Consider the following 27,920-nt stretch of genomic DNA (forward strand, 5'->3'; position numbering starts at 1 on the left):
ATGTATAATCTTCAGCGCTTTTGTGAAAATGTACCTGCTCTCTCTATGTTAAAGTTTACTGCCATCTATTGACTAAGTCGAGGAAATTAGAAATGACTTTCTATTAAAATATAGGCCGCTTGACATTTTTCTCAAATGTCCTGTCTTTCAAATTTTTCTTTAATAGAAAAAAGTAACTGTTTTTATAAATCAATAGTAATTATTTTTATGAGTAATTTTCTAGAATGTTTGGAACGACTAGTTAAGCTACTCATTTGATGTCAATGTTTAAATGTCAAAAATGTATTTCCGTGATGGTTCGATTTCATGTTAGTTTTGTGCGCATTCAGTTTACGCATGACGAATGGCGTCAAGTTGTTATTGTTGAAAGCGTTTAATTATTTGTAATAAGATTATGAGTGCTTATACAATCTTTTTACATAAAATTGTACAGTATAGTGACCACCTAGTTTAGTTATAAAAGTGTTAATCAAGACTTTTTAACTGGATTCTTCATTTGAGTGTCAAAAGTATGTCACATAAAATGGGGTATATAATGTTTCTTGCCCGTAAGCAAATCAATTTCCGTCTTAAATATTCCCACCTGTGTATGAGAGGACGTGTGCACATTCTGCAGAGTGAATTTATATAACTATATTTCTTTGATTTTAAAAATTTCAATGTGTAAATTCATTCGTGAACTGTGAAAATACGATTGGAACACATGGAATAACACTCCCCCGTCAAAGAAACAAGATGGCTGCGATCATATCCATTTTCTTATTTTCCTATATTACTGCTCGATAATTGATCAAAGCTACTGATTTAATGTGTATTGAGATAGTAAACGTGCAATTCATGAAGATTAACTTACAATTATCTCTTATAAATTATCTTTGTGTATGCAAAATGAGTGTAATGTCCGTTCATGACAATCTTATAAACAGTAAGCCTAAAAATCAACTATTTCATTGTAATGTATTAAAAGTTATTTGTAACAGCCTACAACTTAAACTTATGTAACTTAGGTATATTTAAGAAAATTGAATCTTTGAAATTATAAAAGGTCAGTTTGTACAAATTACTAAAGATTATATTTGTTTAGCTAAAAAAAAGTTAAAATCAACACTTAAGCATTTGGACATTGCTTGAACATTTTTAGTGCATTTCGATAATATAATTATTTGTTTGTCAAAATTTAACACTCATTTTGGACCTGGAAAATATTTTATAGTATGAAATATTTTAATAAGTATTTATTTTTTATAAATTTATTCACATTTATTGTAGTTATGAAGTACTGAAATCACTATTGTCTCTTTAAAGTTATATGCACCTACAAGGAATAAAAAACAGAAATCTTGAATGCAATATTTCTATAACATTTAAATTTAAATAATTTAAAACAAATTAGAAAAAAATAATTAACTATTTCCCAGTATACAAGTGTAACAAGTTTAAATCAAAATTGCAACTTATAATAGCTTTTTGAATACTTTCAACAGTCACAAGTAATTGAATGTGATGTTAATTTCATGGGAATTTTATTTAAAACTGTTCATCGGAACAAACTTCTAGAACCTTTTTTTAAACATTTAAGTTTTGACAGTATGGTAAAGTCAAATATATTTCTGCTAATTATCAATATTCCTGAATAAATGATTATTGTATCCAAAATTTACTAGAATTTCATACGATAAACATGCCATTTAAAGTATCTTTTACAATAATAAAATATTTGACTATAGAAACTTATATTAGGACTTTTTTGTTTTACATCAATTTATGTAAGAGCCAACATAGTTTAAGACATGAAATTAAAGTTGATTGACTTCTGTTTATCTGAAATATCATTTTGTATGTGTCACCATTAGATCAGTCCTGAAATTTTACAATTTAGCTACTTGATTGAATCTATATTCTGGAATAGTTTTTAAGTAGTGTTCTTATTAGCACTTATTTATGTACAGAGGTTTCCATTTAATTGTTATACCTATATTTGTGTTTTACAATTAGTGAATCCTTTTCTTCTATACCAATTATTTTCGTTAAAAACAATACTCTATTCAATTGAGATTTATCAAATATGATATATTTTCTTTTATTGAAATATGGCATTTTTAATAGAGCATGTTTTATTCAGTGAAAATAGCATCTCTGTCTACTATATAATATATATTGAAAGTTGACATTATTTTAAAGGCACATAGAAGCATTCTTAATCTAATATAGTAGATACTTATAAAAAATGCATTCTATATTTTCAGAATTTAAAACCTGTACGAAGATATGGCATAGTTCAATAAGTCTTAGAGATTGTACTAAAACTTTTATAAAGCCTAAGTCATTAAACTATTTATATTAGCAAAGGTTTTTGAAGATTGTACATTCAAAATTCTTATTTCCCATAGGCAATTTAATTTTAAGTATCTGTATGCTTAATGTGCATGTAATAATATATAAAAAGATTATGTAAACAATTTACTAATGATTTCTTTTTGCTAGGTGCCTAAAATGTGCTTTGGATGGCTCTTATTCAGTATGTGAATATAAATAAGAACAATTGTGGCTCATCATGCCAGTTTTAAATGGCAGCAAACAGTGACGGCAAAATTGAACTATCTACTATTTTAACCTGTGAAGGGGACCTGTCCGATCCCAGGTTCCCTACACAGTTGAATTTATTGGTGGACAGTTTAAATAACATTTTGGGTGAATCAGTGAAAGTTCACAAACTGGAGCCCTGGAACTCTGTGCGTGTAACGCTGTCTATTCCTAGGGAAGCAGCGTTACGCCTTAGACAACTAGCTAATGAGGGTTCTCAACATCTCAGGGCTCTTGGAATACTTAGTGTTCAAGTTGAAGGGGATCAAGTGGTATCATTGCGGCTAGCTACAGGTGGACGTTCAGAGCCTCAAGAAATATTTTTGAGGACATCTCAAGGTGAGCTTTATCTCTTTACAAAATAAGTATTTTCTAGACAATTCAATTCAACTACAAATAGAAATGATTATTGAGAAAATAACCTTTTTTTATTGGGTTACTTATAACAAGTTTTATAATTGTGTCCTAAAAATACTTTTACGAATCACATTATTTGAAGTTCTGAATCTATCTGTTTTTAGGATAAAAATGTAATCTTATCAAAATTATTGGATTTTCTAATTAATTAGAAACCTATATTAAGGTATTTTAACATAAGTATTTTTCAAAAATTTTGTTTCAGATGGAAGTAGCAGCTCAAGTCATCATGAATCTGAACTAAGTAATTTTCTACAAACGAATGCTACATCATCTCCTACTAATAGCAACAATGTACAAGTGCAATTTAAATCACCAAATGTTGTGTGTCCCCCAGATTCAGTGGTACCAAAAGTAGGTGCTAATACAGCACCCTCCAACAATGTGTCTAGTAGTAATAAGGCATTTGTTGGCCCATTTCCTTTTGCTAGCATGAACCAGGTAATTGTTTAATTCTAGAATTTATGTGTTTAAATTGTATAGCCTTTTAAAACAAGTTACAAAACTACAAAGATTCATTTTTAAAGTGTACAATTAAGTTGATCAGTTGAATCGTGACATAATAGAAAAGTAATAAATCCTTTGAATGGAACTTAAGCAACTTATTACACCAAGAATAGACTTCAAAGTATTTACTAAAAGAAATTTGTTATTTAAAAGCTCTAACTGAAACCAAGCTTCATTTAATATATACTCTTGGAATTTGTCCTAATCTAAGGATTAATAGAATATCATATTAATCAAGTTCAATAATAGAAATTTAGTGGCTGGATTATGCTACTTATTCCATTAATATCAAAAATCTGTATTAAGTGTACAAAGATCATATATTTAATAGAAAACATGCATGCAGTTTAAATTCACAAAAATGGTCAATTAAGGAGTTCAAAAATATGAGCAGCCAAATTCAAATTTAATAAACACATCCTCATTGGTCATAACACCAAACAACACTCCTGGATTTATTGAGGTCTAAACAGAGTGCTTGTTGTGTTTGAAAAAAAATCTGTCTATTTTTGTTTTCCTGGAGTTTTTTAAATTTTGATTATTATTTTAACATTAATAATCATCTACAATGATGACAGAAAGTGCTTTTGTGAAATGGGAATAAATAAATAAATTATCAGCTGGGACACCTAGAAATAATTTTCATTTGAAATTTATGTCAAATGTAGTTTTGGGGAAGACATTGCAATATTTTTTAGTGAAGAACTGGTGTCATTTCATAATCCTTACAAATATCAATGTGAGAATTGCTGCAAAATGCTTCATAATCACCTGTTTGTGGGGGTTCACTCAGTTCTAAAATATCACTTTTATCAGCGAGCTTGGGGAAAGCGTCATTTGTCAGTGCCAATCTTTTTGGTGGTAACATATTTCAGCAATGGAATATATGAGGGACAACTTTTTTAATTTCTGTTTCACAATCTTTATTTTATATAATTTTCTATGTCATCCTCCTAAAATCAATTCATAAGTTAGTATTCTACAAATAGAGAAATAAAAGGTGTACTTCAAGAAACCTACCTATATATGGTTCTTTAAATGAGGCTTTGATTACTTTTGATAATTAGGTTGCCATTAAGAAATAACAAAATACTAACAATAAGATGATCTTCAGAATAATGCAAACATGATTTTGGAAGATACTTCATCTCTTCTCATAACTTTATACCATTGCATTTTTGTTTCCGCATGTCTTGGAACTTGGAAAAACACTATCTGGTGTCCTTTTAATACCTATAAAACGGTTTATCTACTTTTTCCATGGCTTTTATCGATATTACAACCTCAAATCTGAATAAAGTAACTGTCACACTTGAAGTAAAAAAATAGAGCCTACGAAAAATCACTGTGTTCAAAACATACTAAATTTAATCAATACTTTTAATAGTATTTTAAAAATTATTTTGAGTTTTTTGGCGGAATATATATTTTTTATAGAATTATAGTTATGTAAAAAGTGAATTAAAAATATTGAAAAAAAAACACTTATATTTCCTATTGTCAAAATTTTATATGCGCTAATTTTATATATATATATATATATATATATATATATATATATATATATATATATATATATAATAATTTGGTGTTTCTGTTCTAATTTGGCGTTTATCATAATATTTTCATAGTTCAATAGATACAAACTAAAATTGTATATTGAAAAATAATTTTTCTCATCTTTCTAGTTGTCCCATATGATTATAATTTAAAGTAACCTCAATTATTACTTCAAACTGCTTTATTTATAATTACTTCTCTTTATTCTGTTGTTACAGGCAATCCATAGTAATCGAGAGACTCCATTTAACTCATTACCACCTCCATATCCTGCAAAACATCCTCCCGTAACAATATCAAGCCCTCTTCTTGTTAATCTTTTACAAAATGATGGAGCAAAGGAATCCTCCAACTCTGGCGCATGCATTCAAAAATCAATGCCTGTCAGGACTATGGTTTCATCATCTGATGTATCAACTACTACAACAAATTCGGGGCCATCAAACTTCCCAATTAAATCTAGCAACAGCACCATTTCTTCTTCACCCTCTAATTCTTTGTTGACAAATACTACTCAGGCTAATGTGCTAGTTAATAGTTCAATATCACCAAGCGCCTTATCAACAAATACTTCCATTAGGCAAAATAGCACCATAATGACGAGTACAACAGATATGGTAAATAAGACGCCCCCGCCTCCTCAATACCACAGGACATTGTCATCTACAATGGTAAGTTTTCACACTTTATCATTCTGGAGAAGTGATTTGCACAATTGAAAATAACGTGAGCAATTATATTAAACATTTCAAACAAGTTATCGCAAATTTTTAAGTGTATTTGTTTTATTTCTCCATTCATATTAATTGATGATATTTGACATACTGTTTAGTTGTAGCATATGTCAGTATAAATTTTTCATCATTATTACACACCAATTTATTGAATTAATTTTTGGATTCAATGGTTGAGGGAAATTTTTATTTTTAATGTTTGTTGAAAATATTAATCTATTTACTGTGATAATTTTGTTATAATTGATAAAATGGATATAAATTTATTGTCTGTATATTTTTACGATGTTTCGAGTTGTGATTTTTTAATTGTTTCAGATCAAGCAGAGTCCTGTTACTGGGCATCACCATATAAATACCATATCTTCATCTTTACCAAATAGTTCGCTAACCCAAAACACTTCTGTATCTCATGGAACACAATCAGCAACTGTGCCTCTACAACATAATATGTATCAACAGCTCACGGTTCCATCACAACAACTTAAAAATTCAGTTTCTAGTAATATTGTTAATTCCTTATCTCAACCAAATATCGTATCAACAGTTAAACATCAATTAACTCACAAAACGGTTACCTCTTCAAATTTTGTAAAATCACCTTCTTCAGTCACAAATATGCCAATGACAAAAACTACTCCTCAAAGAAGTACTCTTTCAAATATGATACATCAGCCTGTTAACAATACTCATTTGAAATTAAGTACACCACCTATTTACTTATCTCAACAAATAAAAAAGAATTTTCCTCAAAATGTAATCAATTCATTATCACAACCTGCCTCTGTAGCTTCTCCCGTAGCAAATGCATTAGATTTGCCAAGTTCCAGTCATAGTTTCAATAATATCAGTTTAAGAAATATGCCTTCACCTCCACCATACTCTGTAGCTATATCTAGACCGTGGGATTCTCTTGTAAATAACAGTAACTCATTACTTGATTTAACTCCAACATTAACAGATCTAAAACCAGATGATTTGGACGAACTGCTACCGAGTCTCGAACGAGAACTCACACATAGCCCTCTACCTGATTTACCAGAGGATTTTCTTGCCGTTCATTCAAATATTATATCTACAACTGATGACTTACAGTTAAATGATAATCGGAAATTTCTCATCAATCCTCTGACGGGAGAATTGGAACCACAGTCAAGTGGAGAAAGTGATACGGAAGAGTTGAAAGACGTTTTCACAGGATTGCCTTCACCGGCTAACTTGTCTGACGAAGATACTTGTTCGACCACTAGACCCGATACGACTACCGATCAGAGCGATAGCGAGACGCGTTCCAGTGATACTACATCAAAATCTGTAAGGTTGAAAAATTCAAAACCGAGAGATAGGGGTAGAGATTCACCTGCTTTAAAACCTGAGAAAATAAAGTTAAGGTGAGTGAAACTTTATAATTTCTAAAGATTTGTATTGTTTCTGTGAATTTCTTTATACTTTTTTCCTACTTTGTATTTATTATTTTATATAAGTTTTAATCAAGGATTTAACTGACAGCTTATGTGGTATTATTCAGTCGAGAATATTCTAAATTTTGAGTGCGGACTCCTGCCAATGCTTTCAATATTTTCACTGTTTTGGGTACAATATTCTCAAGCCCAAACTTTATCTTTTCTTTTTAAGACGACAAAATGTCCGCTTATGTATGTTCAGACAAAACCTTTCTTTTATGTTATGTACATCTATCAGTAGATATTTTAGATAATTTATGTGAAATGACAAAAGTATACTTTGCTCTTCATTATCCAGAGTCCACCATAAATATAATCCTGATAGTTATATAAAATTAAATTTCCTAATGACAGAATTAAATTATTTTTTACAGATTAAAGCTGGAGAAATCAGAGCCTATAAATCAGGCATATAAGGTGGATGTTAGTTTTGTTAACCAACAACCTAAAAAAGCATCGTCATCGTTAATAACAGCAGCTGAAGAGCTTCGAGTACCTCCACTTCATATATCACTGAAAGGGAGGAATTCCGCTGTAATAAAAAATAAAAATAAAGTAAATCCTGATGGTACTCCTCTGAAATTAAAAGTAAGTATAGTTGTTTAATTGTCAATAATATTATTACATATTATAGAATATTTGAATTTGTTAATATAATTAAAGTGTTTGTTCAGTTTATCAAAAAGTTTATTGTTAAAGTTTCTAATTATTTTTAATACCCAATTTACAACTTGTGAGTTTCCCTCCTAAAAATCGTTATATACTGAAATTTCATGTGCCGTATTTGTCATATATTTTTTGACTCGTTCCTGTCTACATTTTTATTGAAAATTGATTTACATTCATATCAATTTAGTCTTCTATATCAAATTCTTATTTTTATATTCAGAATAATGGAATCTTTTATATTTCACTTTAATGATTCATTTGAGGTAGATGTCTTCTGCAAAAACTTTATTGAAACACACAAACTAATAATCTGTACTCAAGTATAATTATTTACTCACACTCCTACGACGTTGTCCAATGCCTAATTGCCACTTTCCTGTCGCTGCAGTTATCTTTCAGATTTAGTACACTTTATTTTTTATTCCATGCATCTGTGATAATCTTAGTCTTCCTCTTTTTCCGTTCTCCTGTGGGATCCACTTCATTACTTTGTTGGCGATCTTTCCTCCCCTAATTTTGACATTCTATTTGCTCTTCTTAACGTTTCCTTTTCCATGACTTATTTTTTTCTTTAGTTGCTCTTTCATTCTCCACGTTTCCGATCCTTATACTCCTAATAATTGAATTGTAGATTCTCTTTTTTCCTATTTTAGTATTCCATTTAATAATTTAGCTATTGTTCTGGCTCTGTTTATTCTACATTTTATTTCTGTATGATCTGTCCCTTCTTTGACAAAAATAACTGCTAGATATTTATAGTTCCCACATCTCGCTACAAATTCATTGTTTTCTAGTTGTATGTCGATTGTATCCTCTCTTATACACAAGTATCATGTCTTTTCTTCTAAGTTCATCTGCAGTCCCCATTTTCTAAATTCTTCTTTTAGTTTGCATGTCATCTTTGTCGTTTGCACATATTACCTGATAATCTGTAAACTAAAGAATGTATAACCCAAGTGTCATCGTCGTGTTGGATACTCATTCCTTTTCATTTCTTCCTCCAAGTTGTTAGAGCTTTTGAAACATATATTTTGAAAAGTGTTGAGGAGATGTAGCACCCTTGTCTCACGCCTTTGATGACTGTGATGGATTCTGATACTTTATTTTCGATTTTTACTGTAGAATTCATATCATAATATAAATTCTTGATGGCCTTTGTGATGATATGTTTAATGTTGGTATTCTCAAGAGATTCCCATAGTATTGATATTGGTATATTACTGTAAACCTTTTATAAATTTATGAACATGTCATTAAAGATGTCTTTATTTACATACAAATTTAAATTTATACCCATTTAATGTTTAATTTGTTATGATCTGTTTTAAATTAGAGTGTCCAGATTGTATGCAATTATAGTTGCCATTACAGGTTAGAAAAAATCAGGATCACATCAAATTGAAAACCACTGAAGGAAATAGTGTTATGAATTCCACAGAGGATATTGGAAATATCAATTCATTGATGATGGATGTACCTTCTTCAATTATTAGTGCTGAAATTAAAGCAAGGCTTGCTACAATAGAACAGAAAAAAATGAAAAAACTGAAAGCTAATAACGAACATAAGGTGAGATGTTACTTGAAGTATAACAAAAAAAAGATAAAGTAAATTAAAAAAAATTTTCTAATTTATAAGTTTTTTTCTAATAAGTAATTAAAATAAATTTTATGGTGATGTGTTATTAGAAGTTTCAATTAAGTTTTTATTTACGAATTCATACTTATTTGCTTTATGTTTATAGGAAAGAAAACTAAATCTATACATGATATGGCCAACAAGGCCTCTTTAATTAAATAGTATTCTAAAATAATTTTTCTTTACAAAAAACGAAAAAATGTGGCAAAATCATTTTCAATATCTGTGGCTTTCAGAACCAAAAGTCACAACATTTGTTTAATATTCATATTTTTTAAATTTAGCTAATCACTTTTATTTTTTTATGTAGCTCCCATTTTGGGAAGAATAATACTATCTTAACTTCAATTTTATATTTAACAAATTACATTTATTGTAGGATTTAATTGCTAGTCTGTCCCAGGATAGTGATCTGAAGTCAAAATTTGTGATACATAACCATTACAAAGAAAAACAGAAAGAACGGCGAGGTAGTGACTCGGAATTGGTAAAATCCAAGAAATTTCTTGACGGCAACGCCATACCCGATGACAAGAAGCGAAGGTTAAGCCAGTCTGAGCAACCAGAAGATGACCAACCAGTTTTAGGTTCCACAAACGTTGGAACTATCACAGGATTGCCACAAAAACTGAGAAAAGACAAAGTAAAATTCAAAGATGTATTTAAGCGAGATGCTATTAAAAATAACAAGATTTTCAACAAAAGTTTTGGTGAAAAGTTGCAGACAAAGTCAGTAACTTTACCTACTGCTGGAGAAATGAATATGGAGGCAAAATTCAAACAAGGATTACTTGAGGGAACTGGAGAAAGGGGTATCCCAAGACCACCGCATCGAACTGAAATTGTCAACCATCTTAGTACAGATCCTATTAGAATAGATACACCAGAAGTAAGTTTTTGTCTATTATTTTCCAATTCAGTTTTTAACAGTACTCTTTGCTTCAAACCCATCATGTTATGTGTGTACTAAATTTATCACTCTCATTTTTTCTACTGTTTCTCAATGCCGCAGAAAAAATCTGATTTTAAAAAAATTAGGAAGAATTTTCCTGTTTGTACATGCTGTGCTGTGGAGAAATTTAGTTAGTGCATTATATAACACTAATGTTTCACCATTCTTTAAATAATAGCTGACATAATTAAAAATCAGTTCATTAGTTATTGAGATACTTTTATTTCTTCTACAATTTTGTATTTATTGTTCAATCCCCAAGTGTCATCAAAAAGTCGAATTACAAAAGCATCTTATTTTTATAACACTTCCAGATTTAAAGAATTTTTCAGGAATAAATATATCACTACCAACGAAAGTTTATCTAGGATAGTTTTATTGAAAACCTAAAGGTTAATATTTTTGTTTATCAAAAACAAGTATATAATTTTTAATTAGGTTCAGATATTGTTGAATATATTGGGTACAGAATTAAGCGAAAGTTTACTATAATTTATTCATTAATGCGGCTGAGTATTTCATCATAGAGCAGGTATCTGAACGAGGTTAGGGTCGTCTATTTTTGAAAAGTTAAAAATGGAATTATCGGGGTGGTCAGAGTCGTTGGCTAAGAATGAAATGAATGTTTTTAACATTAGATATGCAGATCTTCATAAGGTACATATTTTCAATTGGAATGATTCATTCTTAAACTTATATTAAGTATGCTTATGGAATTTGGTCAATTGCTTGATTTATTTTCATGCTGGTTTATGAATGAACTATAGCTTGTATATCCTAGAAAATTTGCAGTTTACAAATAATTAAGATTATATCAACTGATTCTAACCTAATGTAGTTTTCTAATATATCTAGTTTTCTTTTCAATACTTCTCTTGACAAATGCTAAAGGTTATATTTTTTAGGTAGCCAAAGTTATACCTGATACTGCTCCTTTAAAAGAAAAATCGCCCGAACCAGATAAATGCAATACACCTAATAGAAAATCTGTTGATTTACCTGATAAACCTGTCGTGACGAGCGTTGTAGGAGGCAATAGGTCACCAACCTCAGGAGGTAATCAAGGTGAAGATAGTGGGATTGAAAGTATGGATGCCCTCAGTGAAAAATCCCCCAATCAAGCGAGTCAAAGTCCACATGCCGACATTTTACCTCCAAAGACACAAGTGCCTAACATGCTGGACATTGAGGCGCAACTCGCCAAGATGGAGGGATTGAATGGAGACAGTGATAGATTAGAAGGTTAGTCTCATTATGAATGAAATTGGTCTTCTCAGTAAAACAAAAATCATAGATTATTTCTAAAAAGTTACTAGATGAAAAATGGGGAAACTTTTAAAGGGCTAGACAAAATAAAACTATTTATGAAAGGTATGCACTTAATTTTAGATATTTTGAGCAATAGTTGCTTCAATCAGTTTAAGCTACATTTCTTGTTTAACTAGAATATGAAGTTTCGGAATTGTCATTCAAATAATTCATAAGGTCATTTTAGGGGTCTTTCATAAGTGGTCATGAATTTTTAATTCCTTACTGGAATAGTTTGCCCTCTAAGCAAACGAGTAATCTCTGTTAACTAGTTCAGGAAATAGATAGAATCTGACTTTTGAAACCCCTTATTGGTCTCTAAATATCATAGATTTTTGAATTTTAAGATTCAATTCAATATATATCTTCCAAGCTTTAAGCTAGACAATTTATTTCAAATTGTCATTCCCCTCTATTGCATGATAGATATAGATAGATTGCATATTTCGCCTTTTATATCCCAAAATCGTTTCTGCACAAGTAACCTAAGTTTGGAGTAAAATATTCAAGTCGTTTATGATTAAGTGCTTGTTTGTGTAATTAGCCTAATTACACAAAGTGTACCCTTTGCAATATATATTCCAGTTTTTCTAATACACATGTATTCATTATCGAGGACTAAAAAGGAGTAAAAGTATAACAATATTGAAAATTAATTACATGAATTAATTGAGAAGTGAGGTGTCTTGAATTTTGATGTTTCTTTTAAAAAAACCATCAAATTCATAGGATTTAAGATTCATGATACCACAATCCTCAATTAATTAATGTGAGTAATTTTTAATGTTATACTTTTATACACATTTTACATTGTACTTTGTTGTACTATAATTTCAGTTCTCGAAGATGAAAAAGTATTCAAAAGCTAGTAATATATATTAAAAAGTGTACACTTTGGTTTTTTTTGGCCACAATTAAATATTGATTTTTAATCTCGCAGATGGTGGAACTGATACGAGACATGTTGATGATGTTAATGAAAACAAATGCCATCAAGATCTAGCAGTGAAAAAATGTTGCGAACTTACTTGTGCTCTGCAAGATAGTCTCAAACAGGGAACTGTAATGGCACTTGCTGCTGATTTAGACTCACCATCACCTCCAAACAACAAACAGCAAGTTGATGGAAATCTTATACCTCTTAAGGTAGGTTAATTTCGAATTTAATGTGATTATTCTACTGCTTCCAAAAATCTTATCTTATATTTCAAATAAATTTTGATCCAATTGTACAGGGTAGTGTGGTAGAGTTGATATTTGAAAAAACAGTATAAGCATAATGCTCTTGATTATTGGTATAATTGAAATTAACTTGAACAAAGCATTGTTATTAACAGTCCATTACACTGATATTTACTTTATTTCATTGACGGAAAAGTTCAATTATAAAAGGGAATGTGTTCTTTTCTTTTTTATATCATAGTAACACGCTTCGCACGGACACGAAATCTAAATATGTTCAAATCAAAATAATGCGACATCCCTCCTGAGAAAGCCGTATTGATATCTTATTCTTACATCGAATATAATAAAATATTTTATTTTTGATAGTGATTATTATTACAGACCCTGTAAATTAGAAATGTCTTAAGCTTTTGTAATTTGTCTCACAGTCTCAGTTACTTTAATTGTGTTTTTAGCTATTTATATGTTTATTTTAGTTCTTTATATTACATATTTGCTTATTAGTAAGTCAGTTTTAAAGAAACTTCAATTATTAATCACATCATTTATTTAAAAACAAAAAACTGAAACTCCTTAATACCACCATTTTTCTCTTAATCAAATTATTATATCTAACATCGATCACATTTTCAGGTAAAAAAAGATGAAGATGACTTGGAGCCACTCCCTGTACGAGTAACACCTGCTTTGTACACTTATTCAAATCCCGAGAAATCTCGTGCTGGATCAGAAAGTCCTACAATTTCTGATGAAGATAGTAACTCTTGTTCTACTACCAGTACTGTACCTGGTAATGGTAAACAAAGTAAGAGCCTCTTAGAACAGCTACTTATAGAAATCCCCAATGATCATCAAACACCTAGTTCTCCGAGTCCTGCCACACGATCTTCGGTGCGAACGAGGGCGCTCTCTAAACTCAATAGTCCTGAATTAAATTCACCTGTGTCTAAGAATACTACATCGCGTATAGTACCGAATACCAAAAGGAAAAGGAACGAATCTGATAGTTCAAATCAGAGTTTGGAAGATATAAAAAAGAAGTCACGGAAAACAGTTAGTGGAACGAATAATACTAATGCTGGCCAAATGACTGACTCGGTGGTAAGTTAACTTTTATTATTAAAACTCTACTGGAATTTAATAATCATCTCAAACTTTGTGATATATAACATGGGTAGCCAATACATGATTATGGTACTTCTCAGTTGTATTTTTACAAATTTAGTCCAACTACCATGTGGTAGCTGGTTGCTGGATGATGTAGCTCATGGATATTGAAAATAATGCATAATAATATTGACATAGAGATGTAATATAATTGATATTATTTAAAAATTCACGGTTTGGACTTTGTTAATCCATTTATCATGTCTTATAATGAAGGGAATGTATAATTATGTTTATAACTTCTGTTATCATCTTTTTAAGAAACAATTAAAGGAATGCTTATTTCATTGGCATCACCTAATAATTATTGAGGTTATTTAGTCTCCGGTGTTGCTGTGTTGTCTGTAGGATTTGTTACAATTTTTATGGCAACACTAAAACATAGCATTGTGGAATAAAATACAATAGTGAATCATAAACATCCCATATTCTTGATTATCTTCTAACAAATATTAGAGAAGACATTGGCAAAACTGAGAAATTCGATGTTATTGGGAGTAGTTACTTGGTTCAAAATGTTTGACAAACAGTATTAGCTTCACTATCACCTCATCTTATGTAACAATATAATAAATGAACAAATCCAACATTTATTCCATAACAGCATGAATAAAACAATTTTCTCAGATATCTTGTCGCCTTTATTTCATGTTATGTTATGCTCAAACATTTAAAACTAACAAACTTCATAAAATTATAATGATTTGAACATTACCCAGCAAATTAACTTATATTTTGCTATTTAGTTGAAATTTTTAATGAAAGAACATTTAGGTTCCTTTTACTGGCTTACGTTTAATGCAGCATAAGATTTAATCTGAAATAATGTTATTTCAGTGAAGTTTGATGACGCTAGCATACAGGAAATTTTATTTTAAAGTTATTTTGTTAATGTACCCTACCTCTGTAGTTTGATGAAAACTTTAAATGGACGCTAAAGTTCGCCTAAGTCTTAATCTTGCCCCCAAAGAGTGTGCTACAACTGTTGTGTTGATTGAAGAAGACTTCTCTTAAATACAGTACCTAAAGAAGACCATGAAAATTTCTGATTTCCATGATGATCGTTAAATAGCGTTACCGCCTTCTTAAACGTTAGCTAAAAATATATGCTATTTAAAAAAACTAAACTTCACTTAAGTAATTTTTGTTTGTCAAGTTATATCTATTGAAATAAAGAAATATTTCAATATTTTTTTCAAATAAACTGCTATAGTTTCTAAACAACTTAACTGATTTGAATAAACTCAGTCTCGTTAGAAAAAGCATCAATTGTTGCATTAAACCCATGATGTAAAGACTACAAGGTGTGCTCTTCCAGAGCGCTCATTTTGGACTCGTTCTGCGCATCTCTCAAGAGCCAAGAGCCAGCTGGTGCGCAATAGCACACCTTGTAGTCTTTACATCATATACTCAATTCAATTGTTTCAAATTGGCATGTCGTTTTAAGAGCGAATTCTCATTGGCTGCTTCCCAGCTGGTGCGCAATAGCACAACCCATCTTACCTGTTATAGGTGTAATACTTAGTGTGGCTGATGGAGAGCATTTTTTTTTATAATAAAAAATGAAAAATCCTCAAAATTGAGTGCATTGTCGTAATTGCAAAGCAATCTCATAAAACAGGCAAACAGTTTAGAAGAAAACCAAAGAACTCTGTAATTAATTAAATAGAGACTTACAACAGTTCCAATGTCACACCACATTGAGACTTCAATAGCGTTGATGTTAGATTTTGCGCAATCAATGACAAACTATATAACACATATTATGCAACGCTTTCATTATTTCTCAAAGTGGTCTCATTAGTTAAAAGAATTTAAAAATTCTTTATTTTCCCTTTTCATGCACCATCCACTGATGATAATGTATAATTTATTCGAAGTCTTCATGATTTGAGGCTTGATGTATAACCATGATGATATGAGTGCGTTCTAAAAATTAACAAATAAACCAATGGTGTCAAAGCATTACTTTTGTGTGCAGCAAGCTCACATTACACTATCTCTAGAAGTATTGTTTTAATACTTGTTCATAAGTTGAATTCAGGTATTTATTTTTCCTTTATGGTCTATTCTTCATATTATGCCTACTCTGTGCTTGCATATTATCATTTATTATTACGCCCTTACACATTTTTTTAATGCTCACGAGTATATTGTTGGCACAATAGAACAACAAAAATCGTACCTTTCGCATCCTTTATAGGAGAACGTTTTCTCTTTATAAAGCATATCGCAAGAATCATCCAAAATTCCCCTGAAGAGATCAAAATCCAAGTAATGATTGGGGTACTTAACAACTCTCACTTGGGACATAATTATTAATCTTTAACAAGCTTTTTTAGATCCTATTCATGCTATATATGAGCTATCTCTTAAACTCAGTGAAATATAGCTCCAAAATAAAATCAGAAATAAGATGCAAAACATGACCAGACTGTGACAAGCGTGAATTGATGCACACACGATATTTAATCCTTGTTTATTCTTTATGTTAAACCCTTTATTATACATTTGTTAAATATCTTTCCTACAATATCAGTTTCTACTTTATTTTCAAATAAATAGTACTATTGTAATTTCGTAACAAATTTTGATGTTAGGTATATTGCCAAAATCGTATTTTACTAAATATGCTTCAAATATTCAAAGAACTCTTTATTTATTTGTAGACGAAACCTTTGCGTCAAAACGAGACTGCAAAAGTAAATAATGTAAAGAAGATAAAAGTACAAGAGGAGAGTTCAGATAGTGATGAGCCATTAACAGAAAAAATGCGAAAATCATCGTTAACTGTAAATACTCAAATGGCTAATATGAACTTAATAGCGAAAAATTCAAAAATCACCAAATTGGGGCCGGGGACTGTTGCTAATAATAATACGACGACGATGGTGACATCGACAAAAGCCAGTGCGATGGTAGTTAGTACCAGAAGGTCGGTAAGAAGCAATATGCCTGCGCAAAATACAAGAAGCAAAGGCGATAACGTTAAAGTATCATCTGAAACGGATGCTTTAAGGAGAAAAACGAGGAGTGCTGGTAAGGAATAAATTTCTATTTCAGTTAAATCTCTACCTAAAAATATATTTCATTTATTGTAACTGGGTGAAGGGGGGTGAAATTAGCAACCCTCATTTATTATCCCATCTTTGTTTTAGATTAAGTTTTATAGAATACGAATATTAAAATGCCTATTTATTTCAAAATACTTCCTAATCGTACATTTTTACTTAGTATCAAAAATATAATAAACAAAAATATCCTGGGTAATTTTTGTTTCAATTACAATCCAATCATGGAATAGTGGTCACCATAGCAATTGTGTCCTTCATAAAATTCAGAAAAAACTATAATGTTATAGAGCACATTTTTAAAATGTGTTTTAAATTATTGTATGAATTGTAATTATAGGGGATACATTTTATGCCTCAGCCTCCAAACTTCAAGCTTATAAATGCTACCAAATAAATGGTCGTTTTGAATAATATTTTTATGTTATAAAACTAAATCTCAAAAAAATATTTGATAATAAATAAAGTAAGGGTAGCTAATTTTACCCTCTTATAATGAGGTGCTGAATTATCTTGATTTTAAGCCGCTTTGGATTGGAAATTATATTTCAAAACATTGACGTTTTGACCCATTTCACTCTTTATCAAAATATGATTTGACATTGACAACTTGCATAATTATATTAATCAATGGATTACCTACAACATGAATATCAAAATAAAAATCTGTTCTAATCACAAAAAATAATTTTCCTTTGTTGTTTTCTTCTTTATTTAATCCTAACCCAGATTACCATGGATGACTGTGATCATGGCATATACTTTTCTCCCCATGCCTTCCTGTCTCTAATTTACGCTTTTATTCTTTCCCATTTCCCTTTTATCTCAATAGTTTCTTTCCACTAAAGCCACATTGAGGAGAGTCCTCTACAGTGCCTTCGACCTTATTTCTTATTCTTTTCTCTATTACTCTAGTCATTATTTTTGCTGGTATGCTTGTTATTGTTATACCTCTGTATTTTTTACAATTTCTTTTGTATATATATATATATATATATATATATATATATATATATATATATAAATTTCTTCAACTTCTTATTTCTTAGATGATGGTGATCTATAGATAGAAAGTTGTTTCAAAAAACTGAATTAGAAAAGGGATTAAGAAAAAGACAGTAATAATAAGAAAAGTTTTCTTTAGATAATAAATCAAAGTGTAAGAATAGGTTTAGACATTGTAACAATGGTAATAAGCGTTAATAGTAAGGGACAAACAAAGAAATTGTAAATCAAATCAATAACACTATCATCAACAATAATAACAATATCAATATTAAGGGTGGTAGTAATGATGTAAATAACAGAAGTAATGATGGTAATAATTGTAACTCTAAGAATAATGATAATAATTATAATGACAAAGAAAATATTCATAAAATAATCACCAAAAAATTGAAAATGACAAATAAGTAAATAACTATGACAAAGATGATACAAAAACAGAAATGATATAACTTGCATTAACTAAAAATAAGAATAAAGGAAAAACATCGGGTTAGCGATAAAATAAATAAGGGATCAAAAAATCGTTAACATGGAAACTTAAAACATGGAATATCAAAAACATTACAGGAAAAGAAATAGAATTGGGAGGAGTTTCAAAAATTGTAAGTTGATATAATGAAAATAACAGAAACAATGAATAAGGGAGAAGGTAGGCAAAATACGGCCAAAAACAATTTATTAATATACAGTGGAGTAGCACAAGGTAAGAGATCGACAGGAAGAGTTGGCTGCATAACACCCAAACCCAACAGAAGCAATAGAATAATAACAGGAGATTAATGCTGGATTTCTACCTAATGTACAACTTGATAATGACGAATTCGTTCTTTCAGCTTAAATATATCCACAAATACACTCGAGAAGTAATAAGCAGAACCGAAAATCAATAATATATTGTGTAGTAATAAAACGACAACATAAAAATATAATAAAAGACACAAGAGAAAAGCTAAGACCAGAAATTAGCAGTGACCACTATTAGAATAAAATACAGCAATAAAGTACAATATGAATCTATCAAAACATACAAACTAAGAAATGAAAATATCATTCAAGAATATCAAGAAGAGATAATTAAGAAACTGTAAAGAAAAAGTAAATATAATTGTAGAAGAATCGAGGATTTACTTTAAAAATATATCAATTGCTGTAATAGAAATATGTGAAACATATAGAAGAAAACATAATGTGAAAGAAACATCGTGGTGGTCGAGGGAAATAAAAAACGAAGTAAATAAAAAGAAAATAGCGCAAAAAATTACATATCAAATAGAACAGAGGAACATCATAAAATATTCGATGACTCCACCTATACTCATCTGAAACTGATGGACTTCGTGTCTGCCCGATTGTATATTAAATCACCTTACCTTAAGACGGCAATAAATATACCTCTGCATAAAGGAGGAGATAAAAATCAAGCATCGAATTATCGCCCAATTACACTTCTTCCCACGTTATCTAAGATCATATTTGTAAATTGAATTTTATTTTATTTGTTTTTTGATTAAAAAACAGGTTTTTGACAATAAAGCATTTCTCTCTATCTCTGTTTCTATATAGAAAGAAAAAAGAAAAAAACCAAAGAACTAATTAAAACATCAAAGAAAGAAGAATGGCAAAAATTTTAAGAAAAAATAGAAGATTCAAAGCAAATAAAAAACTCTTCTACAAAACATTAAAAAATATGAAAACACAAAAACAGCAGGTCACATATTTTGTTGAAAATATGAATGGAAGAACATTGAAAAAATCATACAAACGTGGAAAGAATATTACCAGGAACTACTAAAAATGAGTTCACGTTCTTAAGACCACGTGCGATTTAGAATTCATATAATTTCCTTCCTGATTCGTGAAATAAGATATGAAATAGTATCATTTTTTGGTACAGCAGTAAAGACCGAAATAGGTTCAAACGTAAATTTTTATATGTTTTGAAATTTAATTTTCAATCAGAAGAACCTGAAATCAAGACAATTAGACACCAAGAATATATAAGTTTTGTTTTGACTTCCACGTTGAAGTAATTATCACGAGTATGTTGGTTATTTATTCATTGTTCTAAGTAATCTAATTTTCAATTTGTGTAATCCATGCAATGATTAACCCCTTTTGGTTGATTCCAAGGCCTTCTGCCTACTCTTTGGAATTTCACAGAGAAAATGTAAGTTGTGAAAATAAAAAATAACGATTAAAATAAAATATGCTTACACTCAAGAACACTGTGGATACTAACACCATCACTGCTAGCTTTGAACCGAATTTTGATCTCACCGTTTGGACTTTGTAATTAGAGGGAACCTATTGGTGGGTTTTGTATTTTTGGTGCGCGTGGAAAGTATGTAATTGGTGGAATAGGTATCAAATGTGAGGATTTCGTCTACTTGGGAAGCTTTAGAGGAAAATCAAGGTTGATATTGATTTGTAGCTTTCGTTCCTTGTGTTAAAACTATTTGGAAGTTTTTTATTCTCTATAACTGTTCAAATTATTATGGACTTGAAGGAGCCAATTGGGTTTTTGTTTTGGGTCCTATAGAAATAAATTGTGTCATTTAATTAGAAAAAAAATTACCAATGTATTAATCTGATAAGAAAGATTCTTTGTCAAGATTAATTATTATTGGCGTTTACAGGTACTAAAAGAGAATATTCATTTTCTTTCGTCATTTATCTCGACGTATGTTTTAACCATTGCCGGACTTGAATTAAGTAAACTATTATATTTGCGTACTTTCACTTTTATTGTACTTCAAACTATTTTTATAGGATTGAACGTACGGGGCAATTTTAATAAGGTAGATCCTGGTAGTCTTGCCGATGCTTTCAATAACACTATTTTTAGAAATTATAACTTTTTAATCTTTTTAAACTGATATTAGGAATTTTGTTTACTATTCCTAAATGATAGAATACGTTATCGAATACAATGACTGTATTTGGCGGAATGTTTGGTAGGAGCTTCTGAGTGAAGCATTTTTCAAATAATGCTGTGTTCATCTCTTCATAGAAAATAGCACAGGATTGGGAAATGTTTTTAGTAGATGAAAAGCAATGCATCTTTACTAGCAGTTTGATGAATAATTACTAGTTTTTTACTTGAGCAAAGAGTATGTAAAACACAATTTTTAGAATCCTCAAATTAGCACATTTAACTACGTCGCATGAATCAACTTAATTTTTCTCCAAATACGAGGGTTGCTACTTAACTTTTGAGATAGACAGTTAAAAACTGTGAAGCGCTTCTTTGGGCGTAAAAAAACTCTGCAATTTATTTTTGATCTGCGGAAATAAGAAGAAATCATTGGATGACATACAAGAACTGTACAGCGGATGAACCATCAATTCGATGCTTTGACTGTTCAAAAACGTTTTTGTTTGAACTGATGTGTGAGAGCTCACATTGTCGTGATAGAGAATGATTAGTTTTCCTGATTTTTCGAATACTTCTGGCAAACAAATGCTGTTCCGAAGTGTCTCATTCATTCAGTCAGGTATGGACGCAGTTTGTTCTGAATCAAGTCCAATGTTGGTATTAAATTGGCATATAATACACTATTTGTCGCATAAATTATTTGGTGTCATCATCACTTTTATTAGTTCTCGTTTAACTAAACATCTCCCATTTGTACAACGCGAAAAATGATCAAATATAGAATTAATTTAATTGTTCAATCCGTTTAATCATAGGATTTTCTGACTGATCTCCACGTTCTTGACTTATGCACTCAAAAACATATTTAAAATAGTTTTTTGGCATTGCCACATGTTCAAACTTTCGACCATACTAATACTTTTTACATTAATTGATAATAATAAAAACAAAGCTCTAAAATTAAAAACAAAAATCGCAAACTAATCAAAGATCTGAAAAATAAATTAAAATCATTATAACATGTATCAAATTCAACATGTCCAGGAATCCGTGTACTTCAGAGACACTTTGATTTCCTACTGGCGTAACTAAGAATAAGAAAACTAGTAGAATTCACTATTTCCCATGGGAATGGATGTTTTAAGCGCTCGTTTAAAACTTTAAACGGAATATTAATTTTACGGTCGGAACTCTAATACTTTTATAGTCCTCCAAATAAGAATAATTTTTTTATAAGAATCACAAGGATATAAATGTGGTGATCCAGGAAGCCGTAGTATGGGTCTTCCCCTTCCAATTTAGCAATTTCTGATTCAATAAGTGAAGAAGCAATGACATGGGATAACTATTATTAAAAAGTGTAAATATATGATGGTTAGAAGTATTTTAATATTTCACCGACATATTACAGTTATGTTGACATAATTTGATAAGAGAAACATCGCATAATAAACATTTCATATGACATAAAAATTAAGAGGCTTTGGGTGTGACCTTGTAGAGATGTATATACATTTAATGTACTGCACATTGAATTCTTCCATTTTAATCAATTCCCATTGATATTTAGCTAATTTATCAAACGAATGCAATAATATAAATTTGTCATATAATATATAATTTATCCATAGTACATTTATTTAGTAAATGCATTATTTTTGTTATAGTTTCTGATGTTGAAAATAAGCGTAAAAAAGAGGTGAAGTGACAGTATGGGAGCGACTGCTGGGAAAGCAGTCACCTAAATCTCCAACAACAGTTACAGCAACATCAGCAACAAGAAGCAAATGTATACCAGTACCCCATTTACCGCCCTTATTTGTGCGATCTGGCATCGTCGTCGTCGTCATCATCATCCGTGACGTCATCTTCGTCAGAGACCCAAGATGAGGACGACAGTTACAGTAGCGAGGAGGAGTCTGACGAGTAAAATTTTTCTCCTTACCTCTAAAGCTGTACAGATTGTGATATGCAACCTTAGTTAGGTCTGTAAGGAAAATGTAGTGTTTTAAAATTATGGACAGACATTCATTTGCAGGGAGTTTGAAAAACTTTACATAATGTATATATATAAATTATTAATAATTTTATGTAGAATAGCTAATCATCTATTTATTGAAGGAAGTTCTTTTTTATTTCAAATTTGATTATTTAAATAAAACTCAATATTTTGTTTGGAAATGGAGTAAGTTATTATGAATATAGAAACTTTTAGATGAATAACAAATTCAACTATATTTATATTTCTCTACAAAAATACTTGAAGCCGATTTTTTCATACCTTAAGGTGTTTGCTTTGTGCTTTGGTCTTTTTTCCATTCTTTTTTTTTTAAGTCTACAACCTATTCTAATTTGATTGTTCATCATAGTCTCTTTCTAATCTTTCGATTAGAAAGATTGTTTGATATTTTGTATAATTCATTTTGTTTTACTATAAAAATCCTCGTATCAATCTTTATCCAATGAATTTTTCATATAAAGTGCTATCTATTTTAGTGTTATGTATTTAGCTCTACTGAAGGTATAGACATGTTTTTACAAATTCGTTTGAGTCGATTACAAATTTGATTGATGAGAGTGTCTGTCTACAATACAAGAATCCAGGGTTCAACATACATTATGCTCCTTATGGACCTTACTATAACAACTAAATAGAATTGTAAATAGATAGCAAATTTATTGTATATATATTATATACAAAATGCATAGTTCTTACACAAGCAGAGGTGTACATTGTAAATGTGTTATTTTCCATACAAGCTACGGCATAAAAATAATATATATTATTATATTATACAAACTATTTTACTTTTGTTTACTGTGATTTTACGTAGAGTGACATGAAATGTATGTGCGCGTGCGCTAACGGTATGTTCTAACTAATCTAATGTATTGGATATTTTAGATGAATAAGAACGATTTCTGATCTATCTTGTTTAATCAATTGTTGAATTTATTCATTGCTCTTTTTTAATTCTAATACTTCAGCTTATATATTTTTCTCTTCACTATAGTTGTAATTGTTTGTAGTTATAAGCTGTTTTTGAAACAGATACACAGTATTTGAAATTTGAAATGAAATAAAGTATTAGGTTTTTTTATTAAATAGTATGTAATATGGCTCATTGAAAATCAACATAGTGTTGTATTATATGAAGAGTTTAGAAGTAAAAAGATCTAAGTAGCAAATTTTTTTTAAAATGGCCTCCAAAGTTTGGTGAGAACTGAAAATTTCTTCTGTTTACATTACATATTAAGAAATTCATTTACAGGTAAAGTGAGAAATATGAACAATTTTGGAGATAAACTTTTATTTCTTATAAAAAAGACATTAGCTAAGTAGGTATTGGTTATATTTTAATCATAGTCAAATATTAAGCTGGCATCTTGTTTTTTAGGGGGTAGAAACAGAATTGTATTCTTAGGATCTTTGATAAATAAGTAGAAGATTGAAAATCATACCGAGAAACTATTGAATTCCATGTAAGAATATCCAGTATAAAAAAATTAATCGTCAGTATGTGTTATATTAACTACACATTAACAATTTTCCAATTTTTATTTTTTAATAAAATACAAAATTTATAAGAAATATTATAATATTAAAATCAGTACCAACAACTTAAGCAGCAGAAACACAACCCGATTTCTTGAGAACCTCTTCAGACATCACTTATATCAGATGTAAATGTTGGATATTCCAGAACAAAGATCAAAGCACATTATTGCCTTAAATAGTAAACTTTGTTGTCAAAAGAAAAATTGGTAATGTTTTATGCTGCTGCTTTTTTACCTTATGCAATTCGTACATACTTTTTCTTTTCTTCATTAGATGGCAGATGACTCATTACTGATATTTCGTCTTTATCGATGGAAATATCCCTTCATAGATATACTTTTTGCGAATGTTTGAGTCGTAAGAAAAGTATCTTGTGTTTGGATTCTGATTGTATGAGTAATGGCTTTTGTATCACGCAAAAGCCTCAATGATCTATCACGTTTTGTTTTCGACTTTCGATATCTTATTCTTTGGGATTATCTCACACCTTTTATCTTGTTCTCCAAAGTCATGATTGTCAATTTTATTGCAGATTGCCTTAAAATGACCATCTGTTACATCGATTGCTTTTTAAAAAATAATTTACATATACGATGGTCAAGTTGCCTAATCTTTGTGCTGTATATTAGTCAGCTATTTTCTTTAAAGTTTTGTTTGATAAACTATTCACAAACTAAATGCTTTCTTTCTTATTCTATGAATTTAGAACATTCGTATTGACAGCTATAATTAAATTCTTGAACATTGTTTTTTCCTTCCAACTTTTCTCCTATTGGTATACTCTTCACCTTTCTTCCTTTATATAGTTTTCCCAATGTTTTCATTTTGTTGCCCTTTTCGACCTCTCTTTAGTGTAACGGTTAATATACCTCACATTTTTAGTTTTAAAACATCTTCAATGAAATTCTGACCATGAACATTTTTCATGCACTAAATTCTTGGAGTCAATTTCACTACGATTTCCTTCATCCAATGAATTTTTAGAGTAACTTTCGTTCGGTATACTTTATTCCACAATCTGCCTCTTGACTCTAAAATAACGCAATATTCCATTTTTCTAGTAAAACAACTACATAACCTAACCAATAAAAAATATTCTTGTGGAAAATTATGCACTCATTTTGATAAATTGGCTGATGTAGAGGACAAGTGTCATTCATACACAAAAAGTTAAATACTTGAAGCACTTATATTTTCGAATACGATTTGTAAATGATCTTAACAAAGTACCTATTGGTGTTGCTTAGGCGTTATCACTACCAAATAAAATATTCATTTTCTTTATAAGACTTCTTAACACGTCGAAAGATGGCGTCATCTCACAATTTTCACTTGAATAATTTTTGCAGAAACAGAAACGGAACTACTGAACACTGTGAATAGAAATTTGTACTTAGGACATTTCGCCGAAATGTCACTTAATTATTTTTGCTTCTAAACCCTTCATATATAAATCTATCATATTGGAAAATATTTTGTGGAACAAAAAAATATCAATTCAAAAACATAAACAACTTAATTCCAATATATCAAAATGAATTTCAACTTAACGTGGCAATAAATTACAACAAACTTTATTGTTCAATTGGATGCTCAAGTATACTTCGAGTAAAAACAAAATGAGAATTTTTCAGTGATAATAAATTGAATTGAAAATATTAGTTATAAAAAATGTGACCAATAAATCAACTTGGAAAACATTATCAACAACGATATTTACATTTTTCAGTATTTCACCTATAATTTTATCACAAAATTGCATTATTTTTTCCTCAAGTCTTTAAGATTTGTACCTATTGTGTTTAAAAGCAAAAAAAACACTTTTGGATATAAATATGATTCAGAGATCCATTTGATTGCACAAATCATGTAGATTCATTTAAAAATAATAAATAGGTTTTCAAAAAGTGTTCGTTTTCAATACGTTCTTTTGAAATTTACACTGGTAGATTGTAATTAGGTATTAAAGTTTGTACATTGACATACTTTATTACGATTGTTTTCAAATGTTGACATTCACTAGCTGCTGCTTTAAATCTACTGTTATTATTTTCTATAACCTTTACATTTTTTGTTTCATAGATTATTTATATCAATATTTTTAGAAAAAAAGTCAATGTTCGAAATTTAATATTTTAAAATACAGATTAATATATTGATACTGGAAAAATATTTGCTGACTTTTCCAATATGTGTTTATTTGGAACATACTGTATAGGTGTACAGTTGTTGATTGACATTGTTTATTGTTTAGCTTAGTTGTACTTTTATGTAATTTGTTTTATTTATATACCATGGAGCCTTGTAAAATTTAGACCAGTTTGTGAGAAAAAGGAAATCTTAGGAATCAATTTGTTCAGGTAATACTTCCCAATATTTTAGAAAAATAATGATATTTCGAACAATAAATGTTATAAAAAACAAATTATGTAAAATTACAAGCCACAAACCCTAGTTGACGTTTCAAGGAAGATAATGCGAAAAAATTATATAATTTAGATAAGCTAATAAAAAAATTATAAACACAAAATTTCAAATATCAGATTAATAATTAAATATACAAGGGTAGAGTATAAGGGTTCGACCAAAAAAGACAATAAATTGTGGCATTGAAAATCTTTATGAGTTTATTAACCGATTAGTTTCTAGTATAAATTTTTATTTTATTAATCATTGGAATGACTAAATGGAAACACTGAATCTTTCATTATTTTTTATAGTTTGTACATGAAATGGCTGTAGGTGTTGAACATTTGAATTCATTATTTCATAATAATGTAATATAAATATGGATTATTGTCAATTTAAATTCGAACCAACTAAATATATAAATATTTACTTGATGCTGTATAAAAATAATCACTTATCTATTGGCAATCATAAAAGTCCTACTCTGTGTTTCTTACGATATTAAAGTCAATCAAAAATAGACTTGAACAATACCACAAACTGGCCTAAATGAGTATTTTTTGTTTCTTTACGTAAAATACAATTGACTTGTAATGTTCTTAATTGTAGATTTGTGGAAAGGTTGATGATTATAAACTATACATTGTTAAATAGAAATACCTTAATATTTATTTCAAGATTTTTTTATTCGATTTTATTTCTTTATTGATATGGCGTTGCTTTGTTTTTGTGTTATGATCCAGTGAAGCGTAAATGTTTTTTCAATAAATAGCCTGTGTTATTATATATCTGATTTCTTCAAATGGTCGGGTCAG

General features: G+C 29.6%; 1 protein-coding gene across 6 annotated transcripts; it reads left to right on the plus strand.

Moving 5' to 3' along the window:
* The first annotated feature begins 251 nt into the window (after positions 1 to 251).
* LOC130448963 (mucin-17-like) lies at positions 252 to 27,889 on the plus strand. 6 transcript variants are annotated; one of them, XM_056786584.1, is made up of 13 exons: positions 252 to 509; positions 2,485 to 2,922; positions 3,206 to 3,441; positions 5,286 to 5,738; positions 6,120 to 7,192; positions 7,639 to 7,852; positions 9,293 to 9,502; positions 9,951 to 10,460; positions 11,429 to 11,765; positions 12,772 to 12,977; positions 13,650 to 14,117; positions 16,853 to 17,222; positions 22,805 to 27,889. In XM_056786584.1, exons 2-13 carry the CDS (start codon positions 2,568 to 2,570, stop codon positions 22,843 to 22,845), a joined length of 4,473 nt encoding a protein of 1,490 aa, XP_056642562.1. In that variant the 5' UTR covers positions 252 to 509; positions 2,485 to 2,567; the 3' UTR covers positions 22,846 to 27,889. The 6 variants fall into 6 exon arrangements, with proteins under 6 accessions (XP_056642562.1, XP_056642566.1, XP_056642564.1 ...); XM_056786588.1 differs by having other exon boundaries at positions 9,305 to 9,502; XM_056786586.1 differs by having other exon boundaries at positions 318 to 548.
* The last annotated feature ends 31 nt before the right edge of the window (positions 27,890 to 27,920 follow it).

The sequence above is a fragment of the Diorhabda sublineata genome, chromosome 9 (genome assembly GCF_026230105.1).
Source record: "Diorhabda sublineata isolate icDioSubl1.1 chromosome 9, icDioSubl1.1, whole genome shotgun sequence".
NCBI classification, from domain to species: Eukaryota; Metazoa; Arthropoda; class Insecta; order Coleoptera; family Chrysomelidae; genus Diorhabda; species Diorhabda sublineata.